The sequence below is a fragment of the Strigops habroptila genome, chromosome 9, assembly GCF_004027225.2.
Source record: "Strigops habroptila isolate Jane chromosome 9, bStrHab1.2.pri, whole genome shotgun sequence".
NCBI classification, from domain to species: Eukaryota; Metazoa; Chordata; class Aves; order Psittaciformes; family Psittacidae; genus Strigops; species Strigops habroptila.
In genome coordinates, this window is record NC_044285.2 from 2,239,824 (window position 1) to 2,263,321 (window position 23,498).

At 44.8% G+C, this 23,498-nt stretch overlaps 3 protein-coding genes and 4 non-coding genes across 7 annotated transcripts in view; 6 read left to right on the forward strand and 1 right to left on the reverse strand.

Moving 5' to 3' along the window:
• The first annotated feature begins 400 nt into the window (after positions 1–400).
• RPL4 (ribosomal protein L4) lies at positions 401–5,275 on the forward strand. The gene is made up of 10 exons (XM_030497200.1): positions 401–653; positions 1,522–1,693; positions 2,318–2,424; positions 2,798–2,936; positions 3,469–3,593; positions 3,804–3,933; positions 4,156–4,312; positions 4,605–4,688; positions 4,883–5,003; positions 5,085–5,275. The coding sequence occupies exons 1-10, from the start codon at positions 651–653 to the stop codon at positions 5,199–5,201; spliced, it is 1,155 nt and encodes a 384-aa protein (XP_030353060.1). The 5' UTR covers positions 401–650; the 3' UTR covers positions 5,202–5,275.
• LOC115613370 lies at positions 1,343–1,443 on the forward strand. Its single transcript, XR_003993372.1, has one exon. It is a non-coding gene; the product is annotated as a small nucleolar RNA SNORD16 (small nucleolar RNA).
• On the forward strand, positions 2,167–2,238 carry LOC115613384. Its single transcript, XR_003993385.1, has one exon. It is a non-coding gene; the product is annotated as a small nucleolar RNA SNORD18 (small nucleolar RNA).
• On the forward strand, positions 2,633–2,732 carry LOC115613369. The gene has a single exon (XR_003993371.1). It is a non-coding gene; the product is annotated as a small nucleolar RNA SNORD16 (small nucleolar RNA).
• Positions 3,978–4,048, forward strand: LOC115613383. The gene has a single exon (XR_003993384.1). It is a non-coding gene; the product is annotated as a small nucleolar RNA SNORD18 (small nucleolar RNA).
• Positions 5,276–5,484: 209 nt separating the features above from the next.
• SNAPC5 (small nuclear RNA activating complex polypeptide 5) lies at positions 5,485–7,388 on the forward strand. Its single transcript, XM_030497201.1, has 3 exons — positions 5,485–5,615; positions 6,064–6,153; positions 6,337–7,388. Exons 1-3 carry the CDS (start codon positions 5,526–5,528, stop codon positions 6,442–6,444), a joined length of 288 nt encoding a protein of 95 aa, XP_030353061.1. The 5' UTR covers positions 5,485–5,525; the 3' UTR covers positions 6,445–7,388.
• A 1,116-nt stretch (positions 7,389–8,504) lies between these two features.
• The window catches only part of MAP2K1 (mitogen-activated protein kinase kinase 1), a 33,683-nt gene continuing 18,689 nt past the window's right edge, over positions 8,505–23,498 (reverse strand). Inside the window, exons 4-11 of the mRNA XM_030497199.1 lie at positions 21,302–21,379; positions 20,731–20,782; positions 14,504–14,628; positions 12,354–12,561; positions 12,156–12,220; positions 11,964–12,025; positions 10,403–10,448; positions 8,505–9,426 (exon numbers count right to left, since the gene is read on the reverse strand). Of these exons, the coding sequence (XP_030353059.1) occupies positions 9,313–9,426; positions 10,403–10,448; positions 11,964–12,025; positions 12,156–12,220; positions 12,354–12,561; positions 14,504–14,628; positions 20,731–20,782; positions 21,302–21,379 (750 nt within the window). The 3' untranslated portion in view covers positions 8,505–9,312. The remainder of the gene's footprint in view (positions 9,427–10,402; positions 10,449–11,963; positions 12,026–12,155; positions 12,221–12,353; positions 12,562–14,503; positions 14,629–20,730; positions 20,783–21,301; positions 21,380–23,498) is intronic.

Sequence of the window (23,498 nt, forward strand, 5' to 3'; positions counted from 1 at the left end):
CCACTCGACACCCCCGCCTCAGACAGCCTCCCCGGCTGAGCCGCCCCACCAGCAGAGGCCCCTCCAGGCAGCGGCCGCTGCTTTGGGCCGAGCCGCACCGGAGGAGGCAGCGGTACAGCCCAACCGTCGCCCGGCACCGCTGCTGCGCAGCCATGACCGTCACCGCCGCCCGCCGCAACCGAACTGCGCGCCGCGCCCGCCCCCCGGCACTACATTCGGGGCGGTGATCAGCGCGAAGACAAAAAAAGGGCATTTTTTTCCACCAAAAGCAGGTTTTATTGATGTTTATTCTCTGTGCACACCTTCTCGTGGAGAAAAAATAAATAATACCTAAAAAAATATTATTTCTGTGAGACAGGGTGACTCGTCACGCCGGATCCCTCCGCCAGAAAAGAGTCCCCTTGTTTGGGAGGTGACTGAGAGTGAAAGAGGTGTCCGGAGGGACAGAGCTCGGCATCGCATGTCGCGACATAGCCGAAGGCGCTCGGGCCGAGGCTGGAGTAGGGGACGGCCAGTTGGCGCGGCAGAAGGTGGCGGGGCAGGTGCGGAAGGACATCGCTCATACTGAAGGAAGAGTAAGGCGTTCTTCCTTTTCCGGTTGGGGCCGCGGCGGAGACGGGCGGGAGCAGGACACGCTCCGCGCCGCCACCATGGTGAGCGGGGCCGCGGGAGCCGAGCGCGGCCGGGGCTGCCGCTGGGGCGGGCGGTGGGTCCAGGCTGGTGGGAGCCGGGCCCGGCGGGCAGAGCTGTGCTGGGCCGTGCCGCGGGCAGCCCGGGGGCTGGAGGCGTGGGCCGGCCTGCCGGCCGCCATTTTGGAGCCGTCAGCGCTCGGCCTGCCGCGTGGAGGCCGTGTGGGGAGGCCGGGCCGGCTGAAGGGACCCGGGGCGGGCGGCAGAGGGGATCGCGGCCGAGGGATCGGCTTGGTCCGCTAAAAGCCGCCCTTTCCCCGGGCGGTGGGGGAGATGGGGCCTGCATCGCCGCCTAGCAGGGCTTTTCTGGTTTTCTCACGTATGTCTCTAAAGCAGAACGAAACCACACGGAAGCCTTGGTACCCACGTAGAGTGGAAAGGATGGTTTTTATAAAAAGCCGCTCTTTTTACCTTTTTTGTTATTCCAAAACAGAATAGTTTGGATTGGAAGGGACCTTAAAGATCACCTAGTTCCAACCCCCTGCCCCAAGCAGGGATTACAGAAGGTTACTAAATTGTTACTAAAGAACCCAGAGATTCAATTCTAGATTAATTTCGCCCAGATGACTTGGAGATCTGTTGAACTTCAAACCTCAGGTATAGTTTTCCGACTGTGGATTGTGCTGTGGAGCGCTATTTTACATGAAAATTATTGCTGTGATGATGTAATTTGCGTCTTATCCAGTGCTCAGCGACAGTTGCCTGCTGTCAGTGTGCTGGCACTGCTGAGCTGAAGACCCCTTCATTCTGAGCAATAGCGCATGGATGTGAATAGTGAATGCAAGAAACTTACTTTACTTGTGCTTAAGAGTTTCTCCTTTTCCTTTTCCAGGCTTGCGCTCGGCCACTGATCTCTGTGTACTCGGAGAAGGGGGAAGCATCAGGCAAAAATGTCACCCTGCCCGCTGTGTTCAAGGCTCCCATCCGCCCCGACATTGTGAACTTCGTTCACACCAACCTGCGCAAGAACAACCGGCAGCCCTACGCTGTCAGTGAGCTTGCAGGTATGGATGGGTGGATGGAAACACTTGTGTTAGGCCTTGGCTTTGGTGCAGGTGGGCTAAAACTGAAACAGATCTAAGGTGGAAGTAAGAGAAGTGCTGTTCAGTAGGATTCTGTAGAGAAGGTGTGATGAAAACCCGTGTTTAATAATCCCTGCTTTGTGTTGACGACATGGGACTTACCTGAGGCATTTGCCAAGAAGAAACCTGTGCAAATGGCATTTGTTAGAGTTGCTTCAGCAGCTTGTAGGTGCAGACACTCTCAGCTTCCCAAGAAATCTGTGCTAGGAACATGCACTTATTGCTGGTGGTGTTTCACACAGCATTTTAGCCTGCTAGGAACAGCCGTACCCATTCAGATCTGCAAGCTGAGGGCCAGGCTTGGAGATTAGTATGTAAATGTACTCAGTTGTGACCTGAGCAGATCTTTAATATGGTAAGAATTAATTACCCTGCTCTGATCGGGTTTTGTTTTGCTGAAATGATGAGATTCCACTTCATTGGTCCGTGTTTTTGAAACACATGATAACAGTGGAAGTTCTGATGGCTGCTCCTGGATTCAGTGTATCTGTGTTTGGGAAAACTCCTGTGTTGGCACTGTTCTGAATCAGAATCTTTCTGTTCCAGGTCATCAGACCAGTGCCGAATCTTGGGGTACTGGGAGAGCTGTTGCTCGTATTCCTCGAGTACGAGGGGGTGGAACTCACCGCTCCGGCCAGGGCGCCTTTGGAAATGTATCCTTTCATAGCTGCATCCATCAACCAGAACACTGAAGTACCTAAATGTAAACCAGAACCTTCCGCTTGAGGTAATGGCAATCTACAGTGGATGACCAGGTGTAGGAAATTTGTGGTGTGGTTAGAACCTTCTGTATGCAAATTGAGAGCCCCCACTGATCCCCAGTGCAGACGGGGATGTTGTGCGTGGTGTGATGCCCCATCCTGCCGTGATGTTGTAATTTGCGTCCTACTCTGTGCTGGGTGACAGTCGCCTGCTGTCAGTGTCCTGGTGCAGGTGGTTGACGAACACTTAACACTGAGCAAGGATTAAAGTGCCACACTAGAGAAAGAAGCTTCAACAAGGTGGTTCTTAACAGTCCCTGCCTAGATGTGTCGCGGAGGCCGCATGTTTGCCCCCACCAAGACTTGGCGGCGCTGGCACCGGAGAGTGAACACAACTCAAAAGCGTTACGCCATCTGCTCTGCTCTGGCAGCATCTGCTCTTCCAGCTCTCGTCATGTCCAAAGGTGGGAATTCTGTCTCTGGAAACGTTTTATGTTGCCTGAACGGCATCATTTAAACTATGTGATTGCTCAGAGTGTTTCTTCTGGATAACTAAATTCTCTTCTAAATAGTTGAGAGGCAGCCTGTTCTTCAGTGGGGGGTGGTTTGGTTACATACAACATGGGATGATACTTTGCAGTTACACAGTTGGAAGTTAGGGGATGTGGAGACACTTTTGTTTGCGTTTTTGACGCAAATCTTGTGTTTATGGAAACTGGATTGGGAATCACATGGCAGTTCAGTTTGATTACTGCTCATGGAAGCCAAGGATTTGCTTAGTAGTTACTCAGGTACTGCAAGTACTGCCCAAGGCAGGTATGTGAGACTCCACTGAGGCTTCACTGCTGTAGTTACTATGCCTGAATATCAGATCATGAATTTAATTTCCACTTCTGATCATTTTGTACCATTTCTGCACACACAAGTCAGTAACCTTGAGAAATGCTTACGGCCAAGGTCAGTGGGTAACTCCCTGTCTTGTAAAATCCTCACTAGGCCACCGGATTGAGGAGATTCCAGAACTTCCTCTGGTCGTTGAGGATAAAGTTGAGAGTTACAAGAAAACCAAGGAAGCTGTTCTCCTGCTTAAGAAGCTTAAAGCTTGGAATGACATCAAAAAGGTGAGTTGATACGGTGTGTTTTTGGGGTGAGATGCGGGTGATTCAGCTCTGCAGTAGGAATCCATTTTTGGCTGTGAAGAATGATGAGCTCCTCACTGGTCCGTGTTGCAGATCCACAGTGATGATTGTGAAGTTCTGACTGAAGCTTGATTGTGCCTGGCTGGTGGGGTTGAGACTCCTTTGAATGTTCACCATGACACTTTTCCATAGGTTTATGCCTCCCAGCGGATGCGGGCCGGGAAGGGGAAGATGAGGAATCGCCGCCGCATCCAGCGCAGGGGACCCTGCATCATCTACAACGAGGACAATGGGATCATCAGAGCTTTCCGGAATATCCCAGGTAACTTTTAACTTGGGATGAACTGAATTTTGTTAGGACACTGCCTGGAATGATGAGATTCCACTTCACTGGTCCGTGTTTCTGAAACACATGATTTTGTGGAAGTTCTGACTTGCTGAAGAAGCCCCTCTCTGTTTCTGTGGACTTTCTCGTCTGTTATAGTTGTCCGTTCCTTCATTTTAATTACAAGCTAAAGGGATAGGTTTGTGCGTTTTCCTGTAGGAATTACTCTTCTCAACGTGAACAAGCTGAACCTGCTCAGACTCGCTCCCGGGGGCCACGTTGGGCGTTTCTGCATTTGGACAGAAAGTGCCTTCCGCAAGCTGGATGATCTGTACGGCACCTGGCGCAAGGCCGCCACGCTCAAGAGCGACTACAAGTGAGTGTGAACAGGATAGGGGGGGGAGAGTTCCAGATCTAGATTAGACCTTAGGAAGCTCTTCCCTGTGAGGGTGCTGAGGCGCTGGCACAGGGTGCCCAGAGAAGCTGTGGCTGCCCCATCCCTGTCAGTGTTCAAGGCCAGGTTGGACACAGGGGCTTGGAGCAACCTGCTCTAGTGGAAGGTGTCCCTGCCCGTGGCAGGGGGTTGGGACTGGATGAGCTTTAAGGTCCCTTCCAGCACAAACTATCCCATGACTCTGTGACTGACAGGATGAACGTTTGTTTCACAGCCTGCCAATGCACAAGATGACCAACACAGACATTGGAAGAATCATGAGAAGCCAGGAAATCCAGAAGGCCCTGCGTGCTCCAAAGTAAGGGGTTTTATCTAATGAAAGGGGAATTTCACTAATTGCCTAAATCCCTTGGGACAGAGGGTGGGGCTGGGCTTCTGCTACGTTTTGGGTACAAATACAAGGAGTTAGGATTCCCCAGACCTCAGGGAAAACTGAGCGGAATGTGGATTGTAACCTGAGGTGTTGATACAATGTGTGTCTGTTCTCCTCAGGAAGAAGATTCGCCGCAGGGTCCTGAAGAAGAACCCACTGAAGAATCTGAGAATCATGATCAAGTTGAACCCATATGCCAAGACGATGCGGCGCAACACCATCCTGCGCCACGCGCAGAACGTGAGTGCACCGGGGCCGGGCACGGGGGGATCGGTACCTTGGGTGTGTGTTCATCATCTCATTGTGTCTTTCTTTTTTCAGCATAAACTGAAGGAGGAGAAGAAAGCCAAGGCCAAGCTGGCAGCCAAGGCCCCGGCAGAGCCTGCAGCCAAGGCCCCTGCAGCTAAGGCTCCCGCAAAGGCCAAGGCTGAAGCATGAGGCGGGCAGCTTCCCGCAGGGGGGTGCCCGGATGTGTCGGGGATCACCGGCAATAAATCCTCTTGGAGCAGAGAGTGCTGGTGCTGTGTTTGTCGTGTGTTCGGAGGGGAAGGGATGCGGGGGGGGGTGTCTTCCCCTAACCCCGCTGGAGCCGGGCTTTGCCCGTTTCCCGTTTTAACCGTGAGGCTGTGACCGGAACCGGCCGCACGGTGGCAGCCGCTGCCCGGAAACGTGCAAGGGGCGGAGGAGGAGGCTGCGGCGCCTCCTCCGGGCCGCTAGGGGGCGCGGTGGCGCGGGCGGGGCGGGGCCGTGGCGCGGCGGAGGATGCTGAGCCGGCTGCAGGAGCTGCGCAGGGAGGAGGAGACGCTGCTGCGCGTGAAGGCGGCGCTGCGCGAGCAGCTCACGCGGCTCCGGGTGCGCGGGGTGGGGGGGGGGACCGGGAGCGGGAGCGGGGTGGGCCGGAGCGGGACCGGGCGGACCCCGCGGCCCCGTCACTGAGCGCGGCCGGGCCCGGCCCGCGGCGTGTCCGAGCTGCCGGGGGTGGAACGGGCTGGAACGCGGCTGTTGGTGCTGGAGATCATAAATGATGGATTGTACGTAGTTAGAGACCGAGAAAAGCTGACAGAGGGGAGACTGAGATCAGGCAGAAGCTCTTCCCTGTGAGGGTGCTGAGGCGCTGGCACAGGGTGCCCAGAGAAGCTGTGGCTGCCCCATCCCTGGCAGTGTTCAAGGCCAGGTTGGACACAGGGGCTTGGAGCAACCTGGTCTGGAACTGGATGAGCTTTAAGGTCCCTTCAGCCCAAACCAGTCTGGGATTCTATGGAATAATTGCTGCAGAGGTGTCCGTGTTCCCGTGCTGCAGGTGGAGGAGCTGGCCCTGCAATCCATGATCAGGTCCAGAGAGGAGAATGGGACGGTCCCTTCCTCAAGAGCAGCAGAGGAGATTCAGAAGGTGAGGGAAGGCTTTGCAGGGTGAGAAGGGGGAGTGTGGGGGGGGTTCGGGGGGTGACACCGAGGTGACAGCAGTGCCCGTGTGAGCAGCTGAGGGGGGGTTTGCAGTTAAAGTTCTTCCAGTTGACCTCGTTCATCCTGCTTAGTAACTATAAAGCTGATTGTGACACTTTTATCATGACAGACTCTTGGGCAGATGGACAACGAGGCTGCCATCAACCAAACCGAGTTACACTTAAGTCTCCAAGACCACAGAGAGGAAGAAGAGGAGGAGGAGGAATCTGATTCTTGAGAGACGAAAATCTGAGATGGTTTCAATACAGACTCATGAGTTGCTTACTCATTCAAACTCACCACCTGGTTTTCATTTTGTCCTGTGCATGGATATGAACTACAGAACGTGCAGGACTCCTGGGGTCTTGGGAAGTTACACTTGAACATGTGAGTGTCATGTCTTAGACGTTAAAAGAATGAACATTTGCTGCACAAATATGTAGCATAATCCCTTCCCTATTTAAAACCTAATGTAGCTTACTGCATCCCTGGGTGTGGCTGGCCAAAGTCATTAAGTCAGACTAATTTAACATCTATTGCTACCAGCAATAGTTTGTTCTTATTTCCTGATGCTGAGAAATAAAACCAGGCCACAGAGGCTGGTGCTGAACCAGTGATTGTGCTGTGACCTCATTTGCCTCAACTGGGAATTGCAAGGTAGGAAAAGCCATGTCCAGGCTTTTTGGCTTCCATGTTCTCACCCTCAGCCACATTCTGAGCATAGGGTTTACTCCTTCCTCTTTCTGTACCTGCTGGTGCTCTCACACACTGTCAGTCGGACCAACACAGTGAAGGGTTACCTACTTACTGCTTTTTCAGAGTAGCAGCTAATAGCCTTGTACGTGCTCCTTGTAATAAGGAACTAGTATTTTTCAATCAGTGTTACTTTCTTTTTCCTTAGTAATTCATAAATAATGCAATTTCCCCTTCTGCTTTCAAGTCATCTTCAAGGAGGAGTTTAAGAACTTAGTTATAAAATGGAAAGTGAGTCCCTCCCATCTTTTTTAATGGCACTGTAAGGAGCCAGTGCTGCTCTTTGACAGACAAGATGTTTTTCCTCCTCCTGCAGTGCAGGTACCATGTGGTGCAGCTGGTTATTTTATCAATTCCTGTTTAAAACACAGAAATCCAAACTCTCTTAAACTGATTAAAAACAAACAATAAAGGTAATATCCTAACTCAGCCACTCTTGTCAACTGTCATCGTCACTTATACTCTGGTTGTTACTGCACAACAGGAGGTGCTGTTGCTGCCTCTGGCATAACTCAGAGAAAACAGAATGAACACCCTTGTGAAGTTTGCTTTTAAGAGCAGGAAAGGAATTAGAGCCTTGAGTATCCCAGGTGTGGTGAGAACACAGGATTCCACCTCCCGTGAGCTCCTGCCACTGGCTGAGGAGAGATGGGTTATTTGGCTTTTACTTGCTTTGTAGCTTCCCGGGGTGTCCACATGGACCTGGACTTGCCGTGCTCCTGTTAGTGCTGTCTGGGGAGCAAACATGTAAAATGGGGGTTCAGTCTCTCCCCCTGGCTGGTCACATACTGCACCTTTCTTTTACCAAACAGGGAAAAGTACTATTGTAGCTTTCCTGTGTAATTCACACGTAAAGCTCAGGACAGATAATTAAACACTACCCAGCCTTGGCACTACTAAACAGTCACACTGAAGGGAGGAGCAGCTGAAAGAAGCCTCAGATGTGTCAGTGAGTCATTTCCTGCTGTGAGTGGGTGAGGGGCTATTCTATCCCTCTCTGATACTCAATACTGTTGGCCAAGTGGAAGTTCACATCCAGACAGATGGGGATTCCTTTTGGGAAAGAACTTGAGACATTTCCTTCTCTGAAACATCAAGGAGCTGAACTCTGTCTAGTGCTGCTCACCACAGCTACATCTCCGTGCAGAGGACACACTCCTGGTTCTGTCGTACAGGAACAGCAGCAGCTGATGGAAGCTGAGCTTATGAAGGAAAATAACCTGCAGAAATGAGCATTATACACTGTGGTACCTGAAGCAATGAGTGTAGTGACAGATGTAGGCAAGCAGGTCTGCCCTTGGCTGGGTGGATCACAATGTTCCCGTGCCACAACCTGTCACACCCCAGCCAGGGGGGTGACAGGACTGAACTGAGCACTGAAGGCTGTACAGAGTTGTGCGACACAGACACAACTCTGCAGTCAGGCTTCTCTCCAACAGAAACCCAGGAAACAGGGTATATACAGAAAAAGGGGGTGTAATGGACACACACCTTCAGATTGAGGCTTTGGTTAAGTTCTTAAGTCTCTAAAAAAAGCTTCAAGAATTTATTTGATAATATATTTATTAAGAGAACCCATTGCTAAACATCTGAGAGAATAAAACAATAGAGGATCTTCATACACTTTAGACACTAAACACAGCTGTCATGAAACTTCAGGTTAAAAGAAAGCCAAAACTGCCTGGATCTTTGTCTTGATGCTGTAGGACACGCCCAAGAGCTAACTTTTAAAAATCAATTAGAAAGACATACATCACTAAACCCAAGTATGATGATATGCTTTAAAAATAAATATAGAAATATGAACAAGTTCTACAATTAGAAGAGTGCCCTGGACGTTCCAAGAAATGCAGAGCTCCTGCCATCTAGACCTGTGAAGAGAGATCTCAGAACAAACAGCATTGGAACCATCAGGCCTAACTTTCAGGTGCAGTTTGACAGCAGCAAAAGCATGCTCGACAGATACAGATTCAGAGCATCCCTAACCCTTTCTGCATGGGAGATTAGGTAAGCATGATTGAAGTACCAACGATTTACAAAGGATCTTGATAAAGTTCAAACAAGCTGGGAGGAAACACCCCCAGTGATATCTTCATTAAGAAAGAATATCCATAATCACTTAAAATCAGCAAGCACTGGAACTTAGACATCTTACAGTTTGGTCAGTGAACGAATGTCATCCAATACAATACCAATTAGTTTATGACAAAGTTTAAAACCATTTGGCACATGCTATAAAGACATTCTTCCTTAAGAGGTGAAATACATGTTTGAACAGGTAGAAGCTGAGGAAAGAGGACCAAAATAGCATCGTTGTTAACAGATGTACAGTACAGGAGCAGCTCTTCAGCACTCAGACTCCAGCAGCATGTGTGGGGGTGCTTGGTTGGTTAAGGCCTATGGTTGAACAGAGCCACCCTGCAAAATCCACCTCCTCCGCTTCAGATCTCTTAATGAAAGCATGAATCTGAGCAGAGGAGAACATCATCAGTATTCAAACACCCAAATCTGTTAAGTAATAGTTTCGAATAACCTGAAATAGCATAAATCCAGTTCACTTTCAGTTTTCAAGCTAGCTGTAAGATTTGGCAAACCACACAAAGCAACCAGGAGAGCTTTTCTGCAGGGTTCCGGGAATAGCCAGCATACGAAATGTACACATGGCACAGTATTCCAGAGGAATGCTGCCTACACGGTGCCTAGTGCACAATACTTACACCAGAGTATGCAATAAGGACGTGACTCAGCCACTTGAGATAATACTCTGCAAAATGTCTGCCTGGGCACAGAGAGGCTTTTTGTAACCAGAAGAGTCTGACTGCATTTTGTACCCTTATTGTACAACAGGATCACAGCAGGGAAAACCTGATTTTCTGCAGTAGAACTTAAGTGCTAGTGTTACACTTCAGGCCATGAAAAGATCCAATGAAACTAGTAAGGTCACTTCATGGAGAAAAAAATGCAAGATGTTTGTGTCTAGTAGCTTATAGTTTTTGCTAAACAAAGCTGATGTGAAGAATAAAATTTGCTTCTTTTTCAACAGATGATTAAAATACATTTAGCTAGTCTATAAACACATGGAATTTTGTTCTCTTGTCCTCCTGAAAGTAATAATCTATATACTTTATTATTGACCAAGAAACCCAAGAAAGAGAATTCTTTTGCTCATTAACAGCATTAGATCACATACCTATTGTGATTATCAGACTCCCAAACCCACCCATTTTGGTCTCCTTGACAGTCCCTGTTCTGGAAGCTTGTGAAACCTGTAACCCCTTGAAAAGAAGCCCCAGAATAGCAGCCCCTGCCCAAACTGAGCTGCTTGTGTCAAGGGCCACAAACTACACTCTAGGCCTCATGCTCTCATCCTGATCTCAGGGCAGCTGAGGAATCCAACCTGCATGGAAGAGAGCTCTTAGTTCAAGTTCAGAGCCTTCACTTACCATCAGCTGCTTCAAGTCGGCTCTCTCAGCAGGATTTTTAATTAAACTAGGAAAACAGAAAGTGTTACGCAAATTACATGTATTATCTTTTAAAGATCAGGTTACATCATGCTGGTGTGCAGCTCTGGTCTAAGAAGATCCCATTCTAGATAAAAGCATTAGGTAATGCAGTGCCTCAAACACAGATCAGGGTCTGTACATGAGTCCCTTCTGTAGGTTTCACAGGCACAGTTTTAGGTATAACATTGAGTTGTCTGATACTCTCCAATGGGGGCAGGAGTGAGTGTCTATAACCAAGCTGGAGAGATCAAATTCCCAATAAAACAAAGCCTCAACACTATGAACCGCTTTATCCCCCAAGTTTCTTTTACCCAAGTCTTTCCAAGCTCTGTATCAAGTATGGCTGTTGCATTACTGTTCTTCCATTTGGTAGCAGTTAATACCTATATGTAGCTTTTAATAAATTAACTTTTCAAACTGCCTTGCTTAGCACTGAATATACTGGTACAGTGCTGGTATCACTTAAGTGCAATTGGAAAAGTAAATAGATGGGTGAATGGCTGCTGTGATAAAGTTGTTAGTTCAGTGAAACACTGGGAAATTGAAAAACAAATATTTGGAGCCTGCAAGACTTGTGCATCACATGGAACAGTCACTGCAGAACACTGTGAGGGTTACCCTTGAAAGTAAGGATCCTCCTTTAGAACTGTGGCATGTGATCAGTCATAAGTGCTATGGTGTCTTCAATGCTGAGAACTCTAAGTTGCACACAGCAGCAGAAATCATATCTTCAGGAGGGGAACGTCTCTAAGCTTTGGGGTTTTTTCTTTGGATACATATGCTGTTAAGCTGGTGCCTGTAAATTGAGCTTTAGGCACATTAACAGTCAGAGAAAGAGGATTACACTAATTGAAATTATATTTGCCATGGTCACAAGTAGAAATTTTCCTGGTTTTGGCTGGGATAGAGTTAATTTTCTTCCCAGTATCTGGTGCAGTGCTGTGTTTTGGCTTTAGTCTGAGAACAATGCGGATAATACACCATGTTTTAGTTGTTGCTAAGTAATGCTTACCCTGCTCAAGGACTTTCCAGTCTCTCATCCTCTGCCAGTGAGGAGAGGCACAAGAATCCAGGAGGAAGCAGAGCCAGGAGAGCTGCCCTGAACTAGCCAAAGGGATATTCCATGCCATAGACCATCATCCCAGTATATGAACTGGGGGGAGTTGGCCAGAAGGGGCTGCTCACTGCTCAGGGACAGGCCGGGTGGTGAGCAATGGTATTGTGCATCACTTGTTTTTGGAGGGCAGAGAGAGTTTATTCTTTCCTCTATTTCCTATTATTATATTTTACTTTTATTACAATTATTAAACTGTTCTTATCTCAACCCACAAGTTTTTACCCTTTTTCCAATTCTCTCCCCCATCCCACTGCAGGGGTACTTAGTTACCAGCTGGGTTTAAACCACAACAGGATTCAGAGAGTCAAGTCATTGATACATTAAGACAGCAGGGCTGGTCCCAAATGTGTCCCTTCCCAACTTAGCCACAGAGAAAGTACTCACCATTTGTTAACAAAATCTTGAAATTCAGAACCAAAAACACCATTAGGCAGTTTTGGAGGTGGCTAAAAAGAAATAAATCAGTCATTCAGCATCACATGGCGGTGCACAACCTACCCAGAGATCTACCAATTATACACCCTGTATCTGGGCAAGTTTACAGCAGTATTAGTACAAGTGCAAAAAGTTCATTACCTCATTGACAATGTAATCAAGAAGTTCAAAGATTGCCATTGGGGGTCTGCTGTCTGGTCCATAGGCTAAGGAGAAATTGTAGAAGTAGAAAAGTACAGTGTTACTCTCCTTCTGTGGTAGGGGTGTTTGAAGACACTAAGACCTTTAAGCTGACAGAGAAGGGTAAGAGAAAAGAATGTAGAAGCTGTTGCAACTTACAGCTTACTGGTCGACCAGGTGTTCTTTGCCTGGGTGAGGTCTCTGTGACTGGTGAATCTCCCTCTACGGGACAGCCAAACATCAATTCAAGCTCCTTAGAGTCAGGAGGAGGAATGGGGTACCTGCCAATAGCCATTTCCACCAGGGACAGCCCCATGCTCCAGATATCCGACTGCACCGAGTAGTGAGTTCCCTGTAGTCTTTCCGGCTACAACAGATGAAAAGGGAGGAGAGAGTATAATGACAAGAAAACCCCCTGCATTCTGCAATAACCTGGATAAAATGAAAGATGAAACCTCAACCTATTAGAATGACATGTTCCATTGAGTAACTTACTGGTTTTTTTCTTTCAATCTCTCATCTGGAGTTCCAGAAGTCCCACAAACATTGCGTACACTGCTGCACACTGAGAATTCTTTAAAATGATGCTATTATGTCACTGCTTTATTTCTTTTGCTTTATATCTCAATATTGCAGATATTAACGATGGGATAACTAAAGAGCAAGAAAGCAAAACTACTATGGGCAACTAAAGATTCATCTGGTTTCCCTGAGAAACTGCTCTTGGCTTTCTGCTTTGGGAAGGAGAGGAAAGGTAACTTTATTAATTCTGTGTCCAAAAGCAACCTGGTGCTCTAGCAATAGTCCTGTGGTTTGTGACACTTCTGAGCTGATGCCATTCTGATAGCTCCCTACAGCAGAAATGCATTTATGCAAGAACTATTCTACACATGCATGCTGCAGTTTCAGATCCATATTCAAATAACTTCTAAAGAAACTGCTGAGCTTTATAATCTATCAATATGCTAATAAAATATAACATACCTATTGAATGATACCGTATTATACAGGACACAGACCTTTCCTGGAAGTATAATGATTGAAAAATATACACGATAAGAAGACAGGCATGTGTTGTGCCAGCTGAACCACCTGCACATTATGGCCTGACAAGCTAAAGTGAAATAGGCTTAAATTTTATCATTTGCGTTATAAATATGGATGTGGGTAAGACAACAGACTCGGCTAAAAATATGCTAAGGGAGCTGCTGCCAGAAAAGATACTTCAGACACCATCAAAATCAACAGAATCACCACGATGGCTTGGTCTGTGACATATGACAACAGAGAGCAAAGCTAAATCTCAGTCTGTAAAAACAATAAAGTGAAGAACACCAAAAGCAGACAGCACTTTGCTCTCACTCCTCCTACTGAAAGAAGGGAGAACCAGTAGTATGCCAAGGGCCCAGAAGAGATAGGGGGCCATGAATTTCTTTTACTGATAGCAACAGTCCCCGAATGTATGTGGGAACATAAGCCACAGTTTTATTTCAAGTACATTACCAATATTACATGACAAAAAAAGGGACTACTGTCTTTGCTGTTGAAGTGCACGCCCCATACAAAGCTAAAGCACTATTATGCTTTAAGCAGAAAAAATAGTTTAAGCCCACACAGTTTCCATCTTAGAGCAGAACCTCCGAACATTCTATTGTAGGAGCTAATTTGTTGTCTGCTGCACAAGGTGTGTACATTAGAATGAGACCTGTTATTTCCATTAACTGTGCTTTTCACATAATGCAAAGAGTTTCTCTGAAGAGCAAGTTTCAAGGTATTCCTCATAGAGAGGAATAAAGAACATCCGGCAAACAGGCTCAGATTGCTGCCATGGCCTTGTCCACAGCAGCCACTCCCATGCTTTCTCTTGCTGCTGCAGCAAGTTGGGCTCCCAGGAGCAGGCACAACAGGATCACTAGTGAGCCAGCAGCTTGCCTGTGTGACCACAGCAAAATGCTGGAGTGGGAAGAGAACCACACTCTCTGGAGTGGGAAGGAAAGCAAATTATAAATACTGAGCTTTTATGGAGACATGTATACAAAACCCAAATGCATTAACTAATTGGATTCTGCAACAAGGACACAACTACATCTGCTGTAGCGTTACAAAACATACCAAGTTGCTTGGCTTTCCTTGCAACAGTTCCTTCCCCCCACATACAATCTGATACTGGAATATTCCCGGAATGCAGGAAGTGCTGAACTATGACCAGCAGTAGTAATGGTAATAGTAGGTTCTTGTTTGATTACTGGAATCATGGTATTTCTACCAGAATACAGAGTAAACTCAAAAGCTATAAAATCTGTACTTACAGACATGTAGGAGCGTGTGCCAACAAACGAGTTTGCCATAGAATCTATCAGTTGTCCACTGACACCAAAATCACAAAGCTTGATTTCCCCTCTAGAGTTTACCAAAATGTTAGAAGGTTTAACATCTGGAAAAAAAAAAATGAATGGATGATTTATATTTTTAACAGATAAAATGGGAATTTTGACAATGAAAGTAACATGAAAGGTGAGAGTTACCACGTGTCTCCCTTTGTTTCCCTTCTAACAATGACACAATCACATCCCCAGAGAAGAGATGTGGTTCCCTACCCAAATCCATTTCACAGGCTATTTATCTACAGACTGATGCAAAAAGGATGTCAGTTTTCAGTTTTTCTTTCATCCTGTTCCTTGTCTTTCAAATATTAAGTTTGAGCATCTACATCCTCCTTGCAATGAGTAAGATGAGATATAAACGTTAAAGTGTATGTCAGCACAGCTGCTTTTGCCCAGAAAGAATCACTAAAGAGGCTCTATATTTATTTTACAAAGGTAAATGAACTACAACAGCCACTTCATCATCCTTAACTTAGCATTCATAGCTACGTAACATAAACCATCCTTTAGCATAACAGTTCTTGGAGTGTGTTCTTGCTGTTCTGGGGTTTGTTTGGGGGTGGATGCTCTTGGGTTTGTCTGTTTGTTGTGTTGGAGTGAGGTTGTTTAAAAGCTCTGAAAAAATCATTATCCTATTATTGAAATTCTGCATTTGAAATGCTTTGAGATTGTGTTTACCTGTGACAGATCCCGGCAGGATTTTGACTTCATCACTGTTTCTAAATAGAAATTTAATAAGGGTCACTGGTAACTAAGCAACTAATAACAGCTATTTGAATGCAAAGGTACAGAGAACAATTATTTAGTGTTTCTTTTGTAGCTGTAAGGGTTTTTTCTCTGCTTAGCTGATCTTTACCAATGTATTATTAAGATAAGTAACCAACAGTACACATCTGCAAGCAGTGCTACAGAAAAAAGAGTACTATAAATTGGTTTTGAAGAAAGAGATCAGCTCAGACTATTAGAATTTCACTTTAGACCCTGCTATTCAAGAGCAGAGCCAGAGGTCTATATAGTCTGTAGCATATTTTCATTTGCTTTTCCTTTTTAAACACAAATATATTCCAGGTTGTTCTCATTTCAGTGACTGAAGAACTGACCTTAGTTGGTGATAACAAGATGGTGGCACTGGAAAGATCATACTAACAGGACTCCTCATCACTGGAAAAAGATCCCCATGCAGAAGGTTATGGCTCACTGAACAAGACCCATGGAGATTGGAAATGAAGACAAAGCTAGGTCTTCGGTGTGTCCCCCCTAAGCCCCCTTTCAAAGAACCAAAACCAAGCCTAAAGTTAACTACATTTGGAAATTGTGGCTGTATCTTCTGGTTCATAACATCACCCTTCCGGGTAAATGAAACTGTCCAGGCACACTGGAAACAGTGTTTTCGGATGATTTCTGTGTGTACAAGTTCTAAGCTCAGCTACAGGACAGCAAGCTTGCAGCTTGTCCACTTTGCCTGGAGTAAGCATCAGCCTATAGAAAATCCACAGAGTGCTCTAACACAAACTCCTCCCTGCTCTTAACACAAAGGAAGTCATGCTTACGCACTTCTTTCTACTAGAAAGAAAATCCCGGCTGCTTTTGCCAGGTACAGTCTTCCTCCTTATGGAGGAGGAAGAACATGGGCACGTATTTGTGTGTACTTTAAATTCCCCATCCCTAGGAAAGCAACTGGTTTATAAACATTGCTCTCTTCAGTAGATTTTCCTCCTGTCAGAACAGCAGAGGTACCAGGCAGTTTGTGGAGCTGTTGACCAGGCAGAAAACAGAATGGTACAAACTGAGTAACTCTGAGCAAGGCTTCAGTAAAGAGAGACTTTTAGAGGCCACCTGGGCAGAGAGCTGAACCTTCTGCAAGTTTTGACTGCTTGCAGAGACCTCAGCACACTGCATGGTGAACAGGAAGAAGCCAGTCCAGCAGCTTGACCCATCAGTTTAAAATTCCAGCAGGAATAAAACACAAACCAACCCACAAAACCCAAGCAGACGGTGCAGTGAATGAGGCAGCAGAGATTCTGGCTACACAGGAATCTGCACCTACAGTTCCGTGTAAAAGCAAAGTGAAAAAACAATGTTTGTGAAACACATTGGAAGCACTGCAGAGCCTGAACAAGCAAGAGACATGGCCTCTAGATTTGTACTGCTTATCTCTGCACATCTACTAGTTCAATTCTGAACAAAGACATAAATCCGCACTTATCTCTACAGCTCAAGAATACTTCATGTTCATAATTAAATGGCAAAAAAACAACATTAGCATTCCTCTGCCAGTGAACCAAACAACATTCTCTTTATATTCATCTTACATGCTCTAGAATCCACCTGGGCTTTTGAAGACTTAACTTTTACCTTCAGTGTTTTCCTAGCTGATAATCCCCCACTGTTCCTTCCTTACAATAGCACAGCAAACCCTGAATCCTCCCTGGAGTTTTACATGAAGCTTGTCTTTCTCTGAGCATTTTCATTTTCCTCACAAGGCATCCAGTGCAATCAGTGTGTTGTCTGGAAGGCTGCTGTCTTCCCATCCCTCTCACTGCAGCACACTGTGTTATTTTAACTCCAGAGTGCCTGAGCACTTCAGCAGTTTCTCTGGAAACCAGAGATTCACATTGCCAAATGCAACAGGAATGCCAAAGCATCCTTCAAAATGTCTGCTCTAACTGGTACGATATGGACAAATCTAGAAAGGAAGACAAGAAAATGAAAGGACATTTCACAGCTCATCCCAGACAGCTGTGCAATTCTAGAGAAGTCCTTAGCCAGTCCAGAGGGATGGATACATGACACTGAAAAGGGAGCTAGTTAATACAAAGAAGCTTCCAGGATTTACAGAACGTCTTGTAATCTCTTCAAGAGGTGCATATGCCTCCTCTGCCTCAGCCCAGCTCTTCCCCTCAGGCACAAACCTAGTTCTAAAAGAAACGTGGCCCTGGGCATTATCATAACACCATGAGGCAAGAATTTCTTCTGCACAGAAGCTACCCAGCACCCAGACACCTGACAATGTATTTGCTTTTTATTGGTATCTTCCAATCAATTCAATTTCCCAAGGCAGGATCTGAGGAGAATACTCTAAAGCTAACACACTAGAAGGGTCCACTGACAGCATCCCTGCTGTGTGCTGCCTCCTGCCTTGGAGCTGCTGGCTGCAACCGAGTCCAGAAATCTTACACAGCATTTTCTATGCAAGAGGAGAGTTTCCAGAGAGAACTACACTCCAAACTGGGCTCAGAAACAATTAAAATGATGCTTTTATGAACTTACAGGATTTTGATTCATCTAGAGACAAAACACAGCAAAAACACGTTAGTGCCTTTCTGCAGCAATATACTTTGTCTTTAGTTACAGAACATTCCTTTCCTTGTCGTTTAGTGCCTTTTGTAATTAACCACAAAGGTAAATGGGCCCACAGAATTAGCATTTCCTGTTCTTGACCCAGAAGAAACTTTAAAAGTCTAAAGAACATAAAATTATAATGTAAGAAGCTTTGGTTGTTGGGGTTTTATTTATTTACAATGGTATTCTTGCATTTTGAAGCCACATTTAACATTGACATGCATTATCTAAGCAAGTTCTGACAACATTAAACCCTACTGACACCAGTTCAGTCTACATCTTTTCACGATTACATTCTCTCCACTTGCCAGTCCCTCCTGAATCCCAGAGGGCCACACAACGGTACAGCCAGCACAGAGCTGAGCATCAGTCAACCTCCAGAAGAGAACTTCATGCTGCAGGACAGCATCTTGCTCATAAACCTGACAGCAGGAAGCTGAACCGGGGCCCTCTCAAGGAGGACAAGTTCTAATAGCTCAGTTGAGTGGGCCAGCTTACACATGAGGCTCAACTTACATGTGGGGGGCTACAAATAATGCACGAAGGGCAACCTGTAACAGACTGGTGGACAGCATCACAGGCAAACACCAGCAGATTTAGGTCCATATGCCAAGAGATGAGCAAGTTTGGCTCCGTATGTCAGCAGATGGAAACACTGTTCTGACTGGTTTTCCTTTTCTCTGCTAGCACTAGCCACAACCAGCTTCCAAAACGTCATTTTAGCTCCCACTTTATCAGACATCTCACATTTCAATGAGAGCTTCTGCATAAAGTGAGCAAGGTCATATATTCCTGATGCTGTTGGAACACTCAGCATGGAAACTGAGTTGGAAAAATAACAATTGCCAGTTGTACATGGAATTCTACACTGCAAGGCACATTCAGTCCATTGGAACCAATTTAGAAGAGGAACTTAGGCTGGTCTATGCAGTTAAAGTATTCTGATGTAGCCAATACTGTGAGGTTAAACTGCACTTAAACAAGATCAGGAGGGGGTTGTTTTGGATTTATCAGATTTACAGACTGTAAATTGTAAAACTGGAAATTAAAAATTAAAAAAAATTGCTGTGTCAGCACCCAGGTGAGCAAGAGCAACTTTACCCCCCCCCCCAAGCAACCAACATAACAAACCACTGCTGTGGCTTAACTGAGAAACTACAAGGTTCTTCCAGTATGCCCTAAAATAAGATGGTTTCTTTCCCAGGAGTCTCCCTTATGCTCTAAACAGAGACAAATGACTCTGTAACTGTCATGAGAAATCTTTACAGAGCTTACCTCCAGCCTCCTTTCTCCAGAAGAGCTATATTTGATTGCTAAAAGAAACACCATCTAATCATGTGTAAGGTGATCCTACAACAGACTGTATAAGCTGAGATTGCTAATTACTCTTCTCTGCCTGGCCAACAAATGTAAACTCAGACACGTATTAGTGTCTGATGAAGATATTTTTATAATCTGAAGATTGATTTCATATGGTACAAAACTCCCTGAGCAGCTGGCATGGTTTATACACATTGCCTGATCACTGCCGTGAGTGGTGCCATTCAAACAGAAACATGAAATATTCCATCTCCAGTCATCAGTTTACACTCACATTAGGAATAATGGAACTTAGTACTTTACTATATCAAGTGCTTTTTTTGTTTAATGGAAAATGCAGCAGTCTGAAGAGCTGGATTTTAAGAAGGGCAACTATAAGGTGAAAATAAGGCAGTGCATTTATTTTTCAGTAAAGTAACTAAGGACCCCCCAGGAGTGTAGAAGCAACGCTCACTTTACATAGCTTCACCGTGGCTTTAAAATCATTTAAGCATAAAGAGAGATGCAATTCTGCATGACAGATGTCTGTAAACAGCGTGTGAATGTAAGGCAGCTACTGGGAATAAGGACTTTCTTTTAGAACTTTGAATGGCAATAATGAGTGTTGAACTGTCAAATTAATTTTAGACCAGAGGTTTCGATCCTCTCCAAAGATTCTGTCGTCATAGTTAATAGATCTGTTACTATCAAAAGACTAGAAGTTGTAATGACGAAATGGATACAGTGGGACACTGCTTTTTAATAGTAGTTTTCTTCATAGTTAGTTATGCCATTAGCAATCCCATTCACAGGTATCTCAGCTGTCTTCTGCTTCTCTTTAACCGAGTACAGGAATGGAAACTACCTGAAGAGCTGACCTCCATACATGCTGCCTCATTTCAAGCACTGACATTTCTAAGATACTGCCCACAGCTACACTAGCCGGGGTGTATCTTCACTGCAGCTACACTGTGCAACAGGCAACTTGGCCCAAGTGCCACTGTTGGAGGAAGAAATGTTTGAGGGCTTCCTCAGTGTACAGCACTGTCTAAGACTGCATATTCTGCTTCTGTACCTGTCTATGCTTACCTAGAAGTTTATCATGTACTTTGTGTTGAAAAAGTCTCTTCCAAGAAGATGGAGGAAGACTATCTGGTACTTAAGGGAAATACAATCACCCAGGTCCTTCAAAATATTCCTATCTTCACTGCAAAGGGAGTACTTCTGGTATCAAGATTCCCAGCTCTAGCACATACTCCCACTGGCCAAATCACTCTGGCAGTGAGCAGTTTCACACACTGACAAATTCTGTTATAAATGCAGATAAACTGCAGTAAGACCTCAGAAGCTGAAGGTACATGATAGTTACTGTAAGATATCTGGATACACCACCCAAGAAAAACCCTCTGAACCAAAGTCACATTGAACTATAAAGAACCAATCACAGAAAAAGTACATATTAACCTGAATAAAAATTATATTCAAGAAAAGTTACAATGTAAAATTCTCACCTCTGTGCATTATTTTATGCTTTTCTCTCAGATATGTGAGTCCTTTTATTACCTAAAGACAAAGAAAAAATTAATTTACAGAGCAGGAGATAACTGCATGCTGTGTCTGTACAAGACCTCCAACTGAATGCAATGTAACAGAAATCCCAACATGTAATCACTGCAAATCAATATTCTGATTTACCTAGTACCTCCATATCAGACTGGACAAACAGTCAACCAGCCCCTCACTATTAGTCCTGCATACAGAGGTTGTTGCACAATAGGTATGAGAAGGTAAAGTTCAAAATCTTTTGAGTGTTGATTCTGTTCTTACCCAGAAGCATCAGCTGATACAAAAGCAGAAAATCAAAGCAAATACAACAGAACGTGTTACTCACTCCAATGCCCTGAGCTACCAAATGATGACATGTACAAAAACCATGTTTTAGAAGAAACAGGTAAAAAACTGGTAGTATTTCCCCCTCCCACATCCTCCAGCCCTGAAGTGGTGTGGGAATGCCAGATCCAGGAAGCTGCTGAGACACGGATGTACCCACTTCCAGCCTTTGAGAGCAACGAACACACTCACCGCAATGCTAACTTTGCCCAGTATCTGCTCGGGAATTCTTCCAGCCTTTTTCAGTACTTGATCCAAGGAGCCACCATCCTAATAATAGATGTTTGAATAGTCAAGATTTAATCAAATTACTCTAAAGCAGGACTGAAACCTAAGTATGGTAAGAAAGAAAGTGTTGCTTTTCATGTTTGACTTAACATTGTTATGGTGCATATCTGAAGACAATAAATCACTCCATAGGAATTAGTCAGTTTCATGTTTATTTTAAACAAACATTTGGCCAGTAACAACATCCACTCAAATAAACACTCCACACAATTATCTTCCATACCAGGATTTCCATGGTTTGGATCTTAAGTACAGTCCACAAACAGCCGTCAACCAAGTGTTTGGAGTGTTATAGATTCCTGTAACTTTCAGTCCAAACCAATAACATGCCTTTTTTTCTTGTCACAGCCATCCCATGATATTCTAACCCCATCCAAAGACAGAATGAAGACTGAAACACCACAGGAGATCTTATGATCCCGATTACAGGGATGAAAACGAGTCACACTGGAAAAGACAGAGTTCTCTTCCTGAACAGAATGTGTGCTAGTGGCACCCTATGATCATAACTGAGCCCAGATCCCTGTTCTCCTCATCTCCCAGAGGAGATACTACACAGGGAAGGTTGGCCTCTTAGTTCTGCATATCCAAGGTGACCCTGTCAACTTCCAAGGATGGGGAGTTGATTTGGCTCTCAAAGAACCAAAACAGGAAGAGATGATTTTGATGTTTCGTGGTAAGTAACAGCCTCACTAATCATATTAGGTTAAATAAACTGACTGCATGCACACACACCCCCAGCAAAGTCAAATATATTCCACTGTTGCTAAGAGCTTTGGAGAAGGAAAAATGTAAAAGAAAAAAGCTATTTATTTTTAGCAACTGATTCAACAACATAAGTTCTGGATTCTCTAGAACAAAGAATATACAATCAAAGGAGAAAAGAGAAGGCTATTTCTCTAATTGCAAAACATCATCCTGTTGTCCAGATCAGCATTTGATATCTCCCAGCACTCAAGGCAAAAATCCACCTTGAGAAAGTAACTGCCTTCTGCCTTAACCTATCCATTTACACAAGTAAAGAGAAAAGCTAAAATGCAAAGTTTCATTATTTGAGAACTAAAATCTAAAGCTCTTGAGAGGAGAGTAGAGAAATACTTATTTGATCATGTATTTTTGTAAAAAATACACCCACGTACACCACACTTGGTTAAAAATACACCAACAGGAAAAAAAGATTGATATACATTTCTTGTATAACCAGTCTGCATTTCTGGACAGCTGTGTCCGGACAGACACCAGCAGATTAAGAAATATTTCATACAGGTAAAAGCCCATTCTTGCCCTCCCCAAGGACTAGCTCCACTCCTGGAAGAGGCTGAATCCAATTCGATAGCCTATTATTGGCTGAAGCCGTCTTCCAGGAGCAGACTCCAACACTTTTGCCTGTTAAATACCTGCTGCTAAAAAAAGTTATGCATTGATTTTGAATTTATGTACCTAAAAATATCAAACACTCAAATCTTGAAGTTCTGTGCCTTTCCCACCTCCAACTTCTTGTTCATATTCATACTTGTGTTTTGTAACTCACTGCTAAAAATAAGGATTTTGACTGGCAGTAATTGAAAGGTACGAACAAAAAAGGCAATGGAGATTCTCAGATCATTGTTCATCCAAAAGGAGACCAAAAGCTTCCAACTGATGAGCTACATTAAGCCAACAGTTTAATGGCTTAAGACTCCCATTTAAATAATCCACCTTCTCTTTCTATTGCAGAGCTTATTGATCTGTTGTTCTCAGTGTAAAATCTTGTATCCAGTCTTTGACCAAATTCAGCACTGAAACACCAGATCTCATCCTGCCTTCTCCTCAACTGAAGAGACACCTGTCAGATACATCATACCCTGCTTAGGAACTTGCAAACCCTCATTGCTCCTGTTAATTTTCTCATTGACAAATTAATTGAGATTCTTTAGGCCTTTTATTTCTATGTGTAATTACGTACCACCACCATCTCTCTCGGCACGTATTAACATGCATACTGCTCTTTTAGCATTGCAGATGTGCACATTTGTGACATTTATTACATGTATTCTGAAACAATGCCCAGTCAGTCATTTTTAATATCTATTTTCCTATTTTCCACTATTCCTTTCCATTC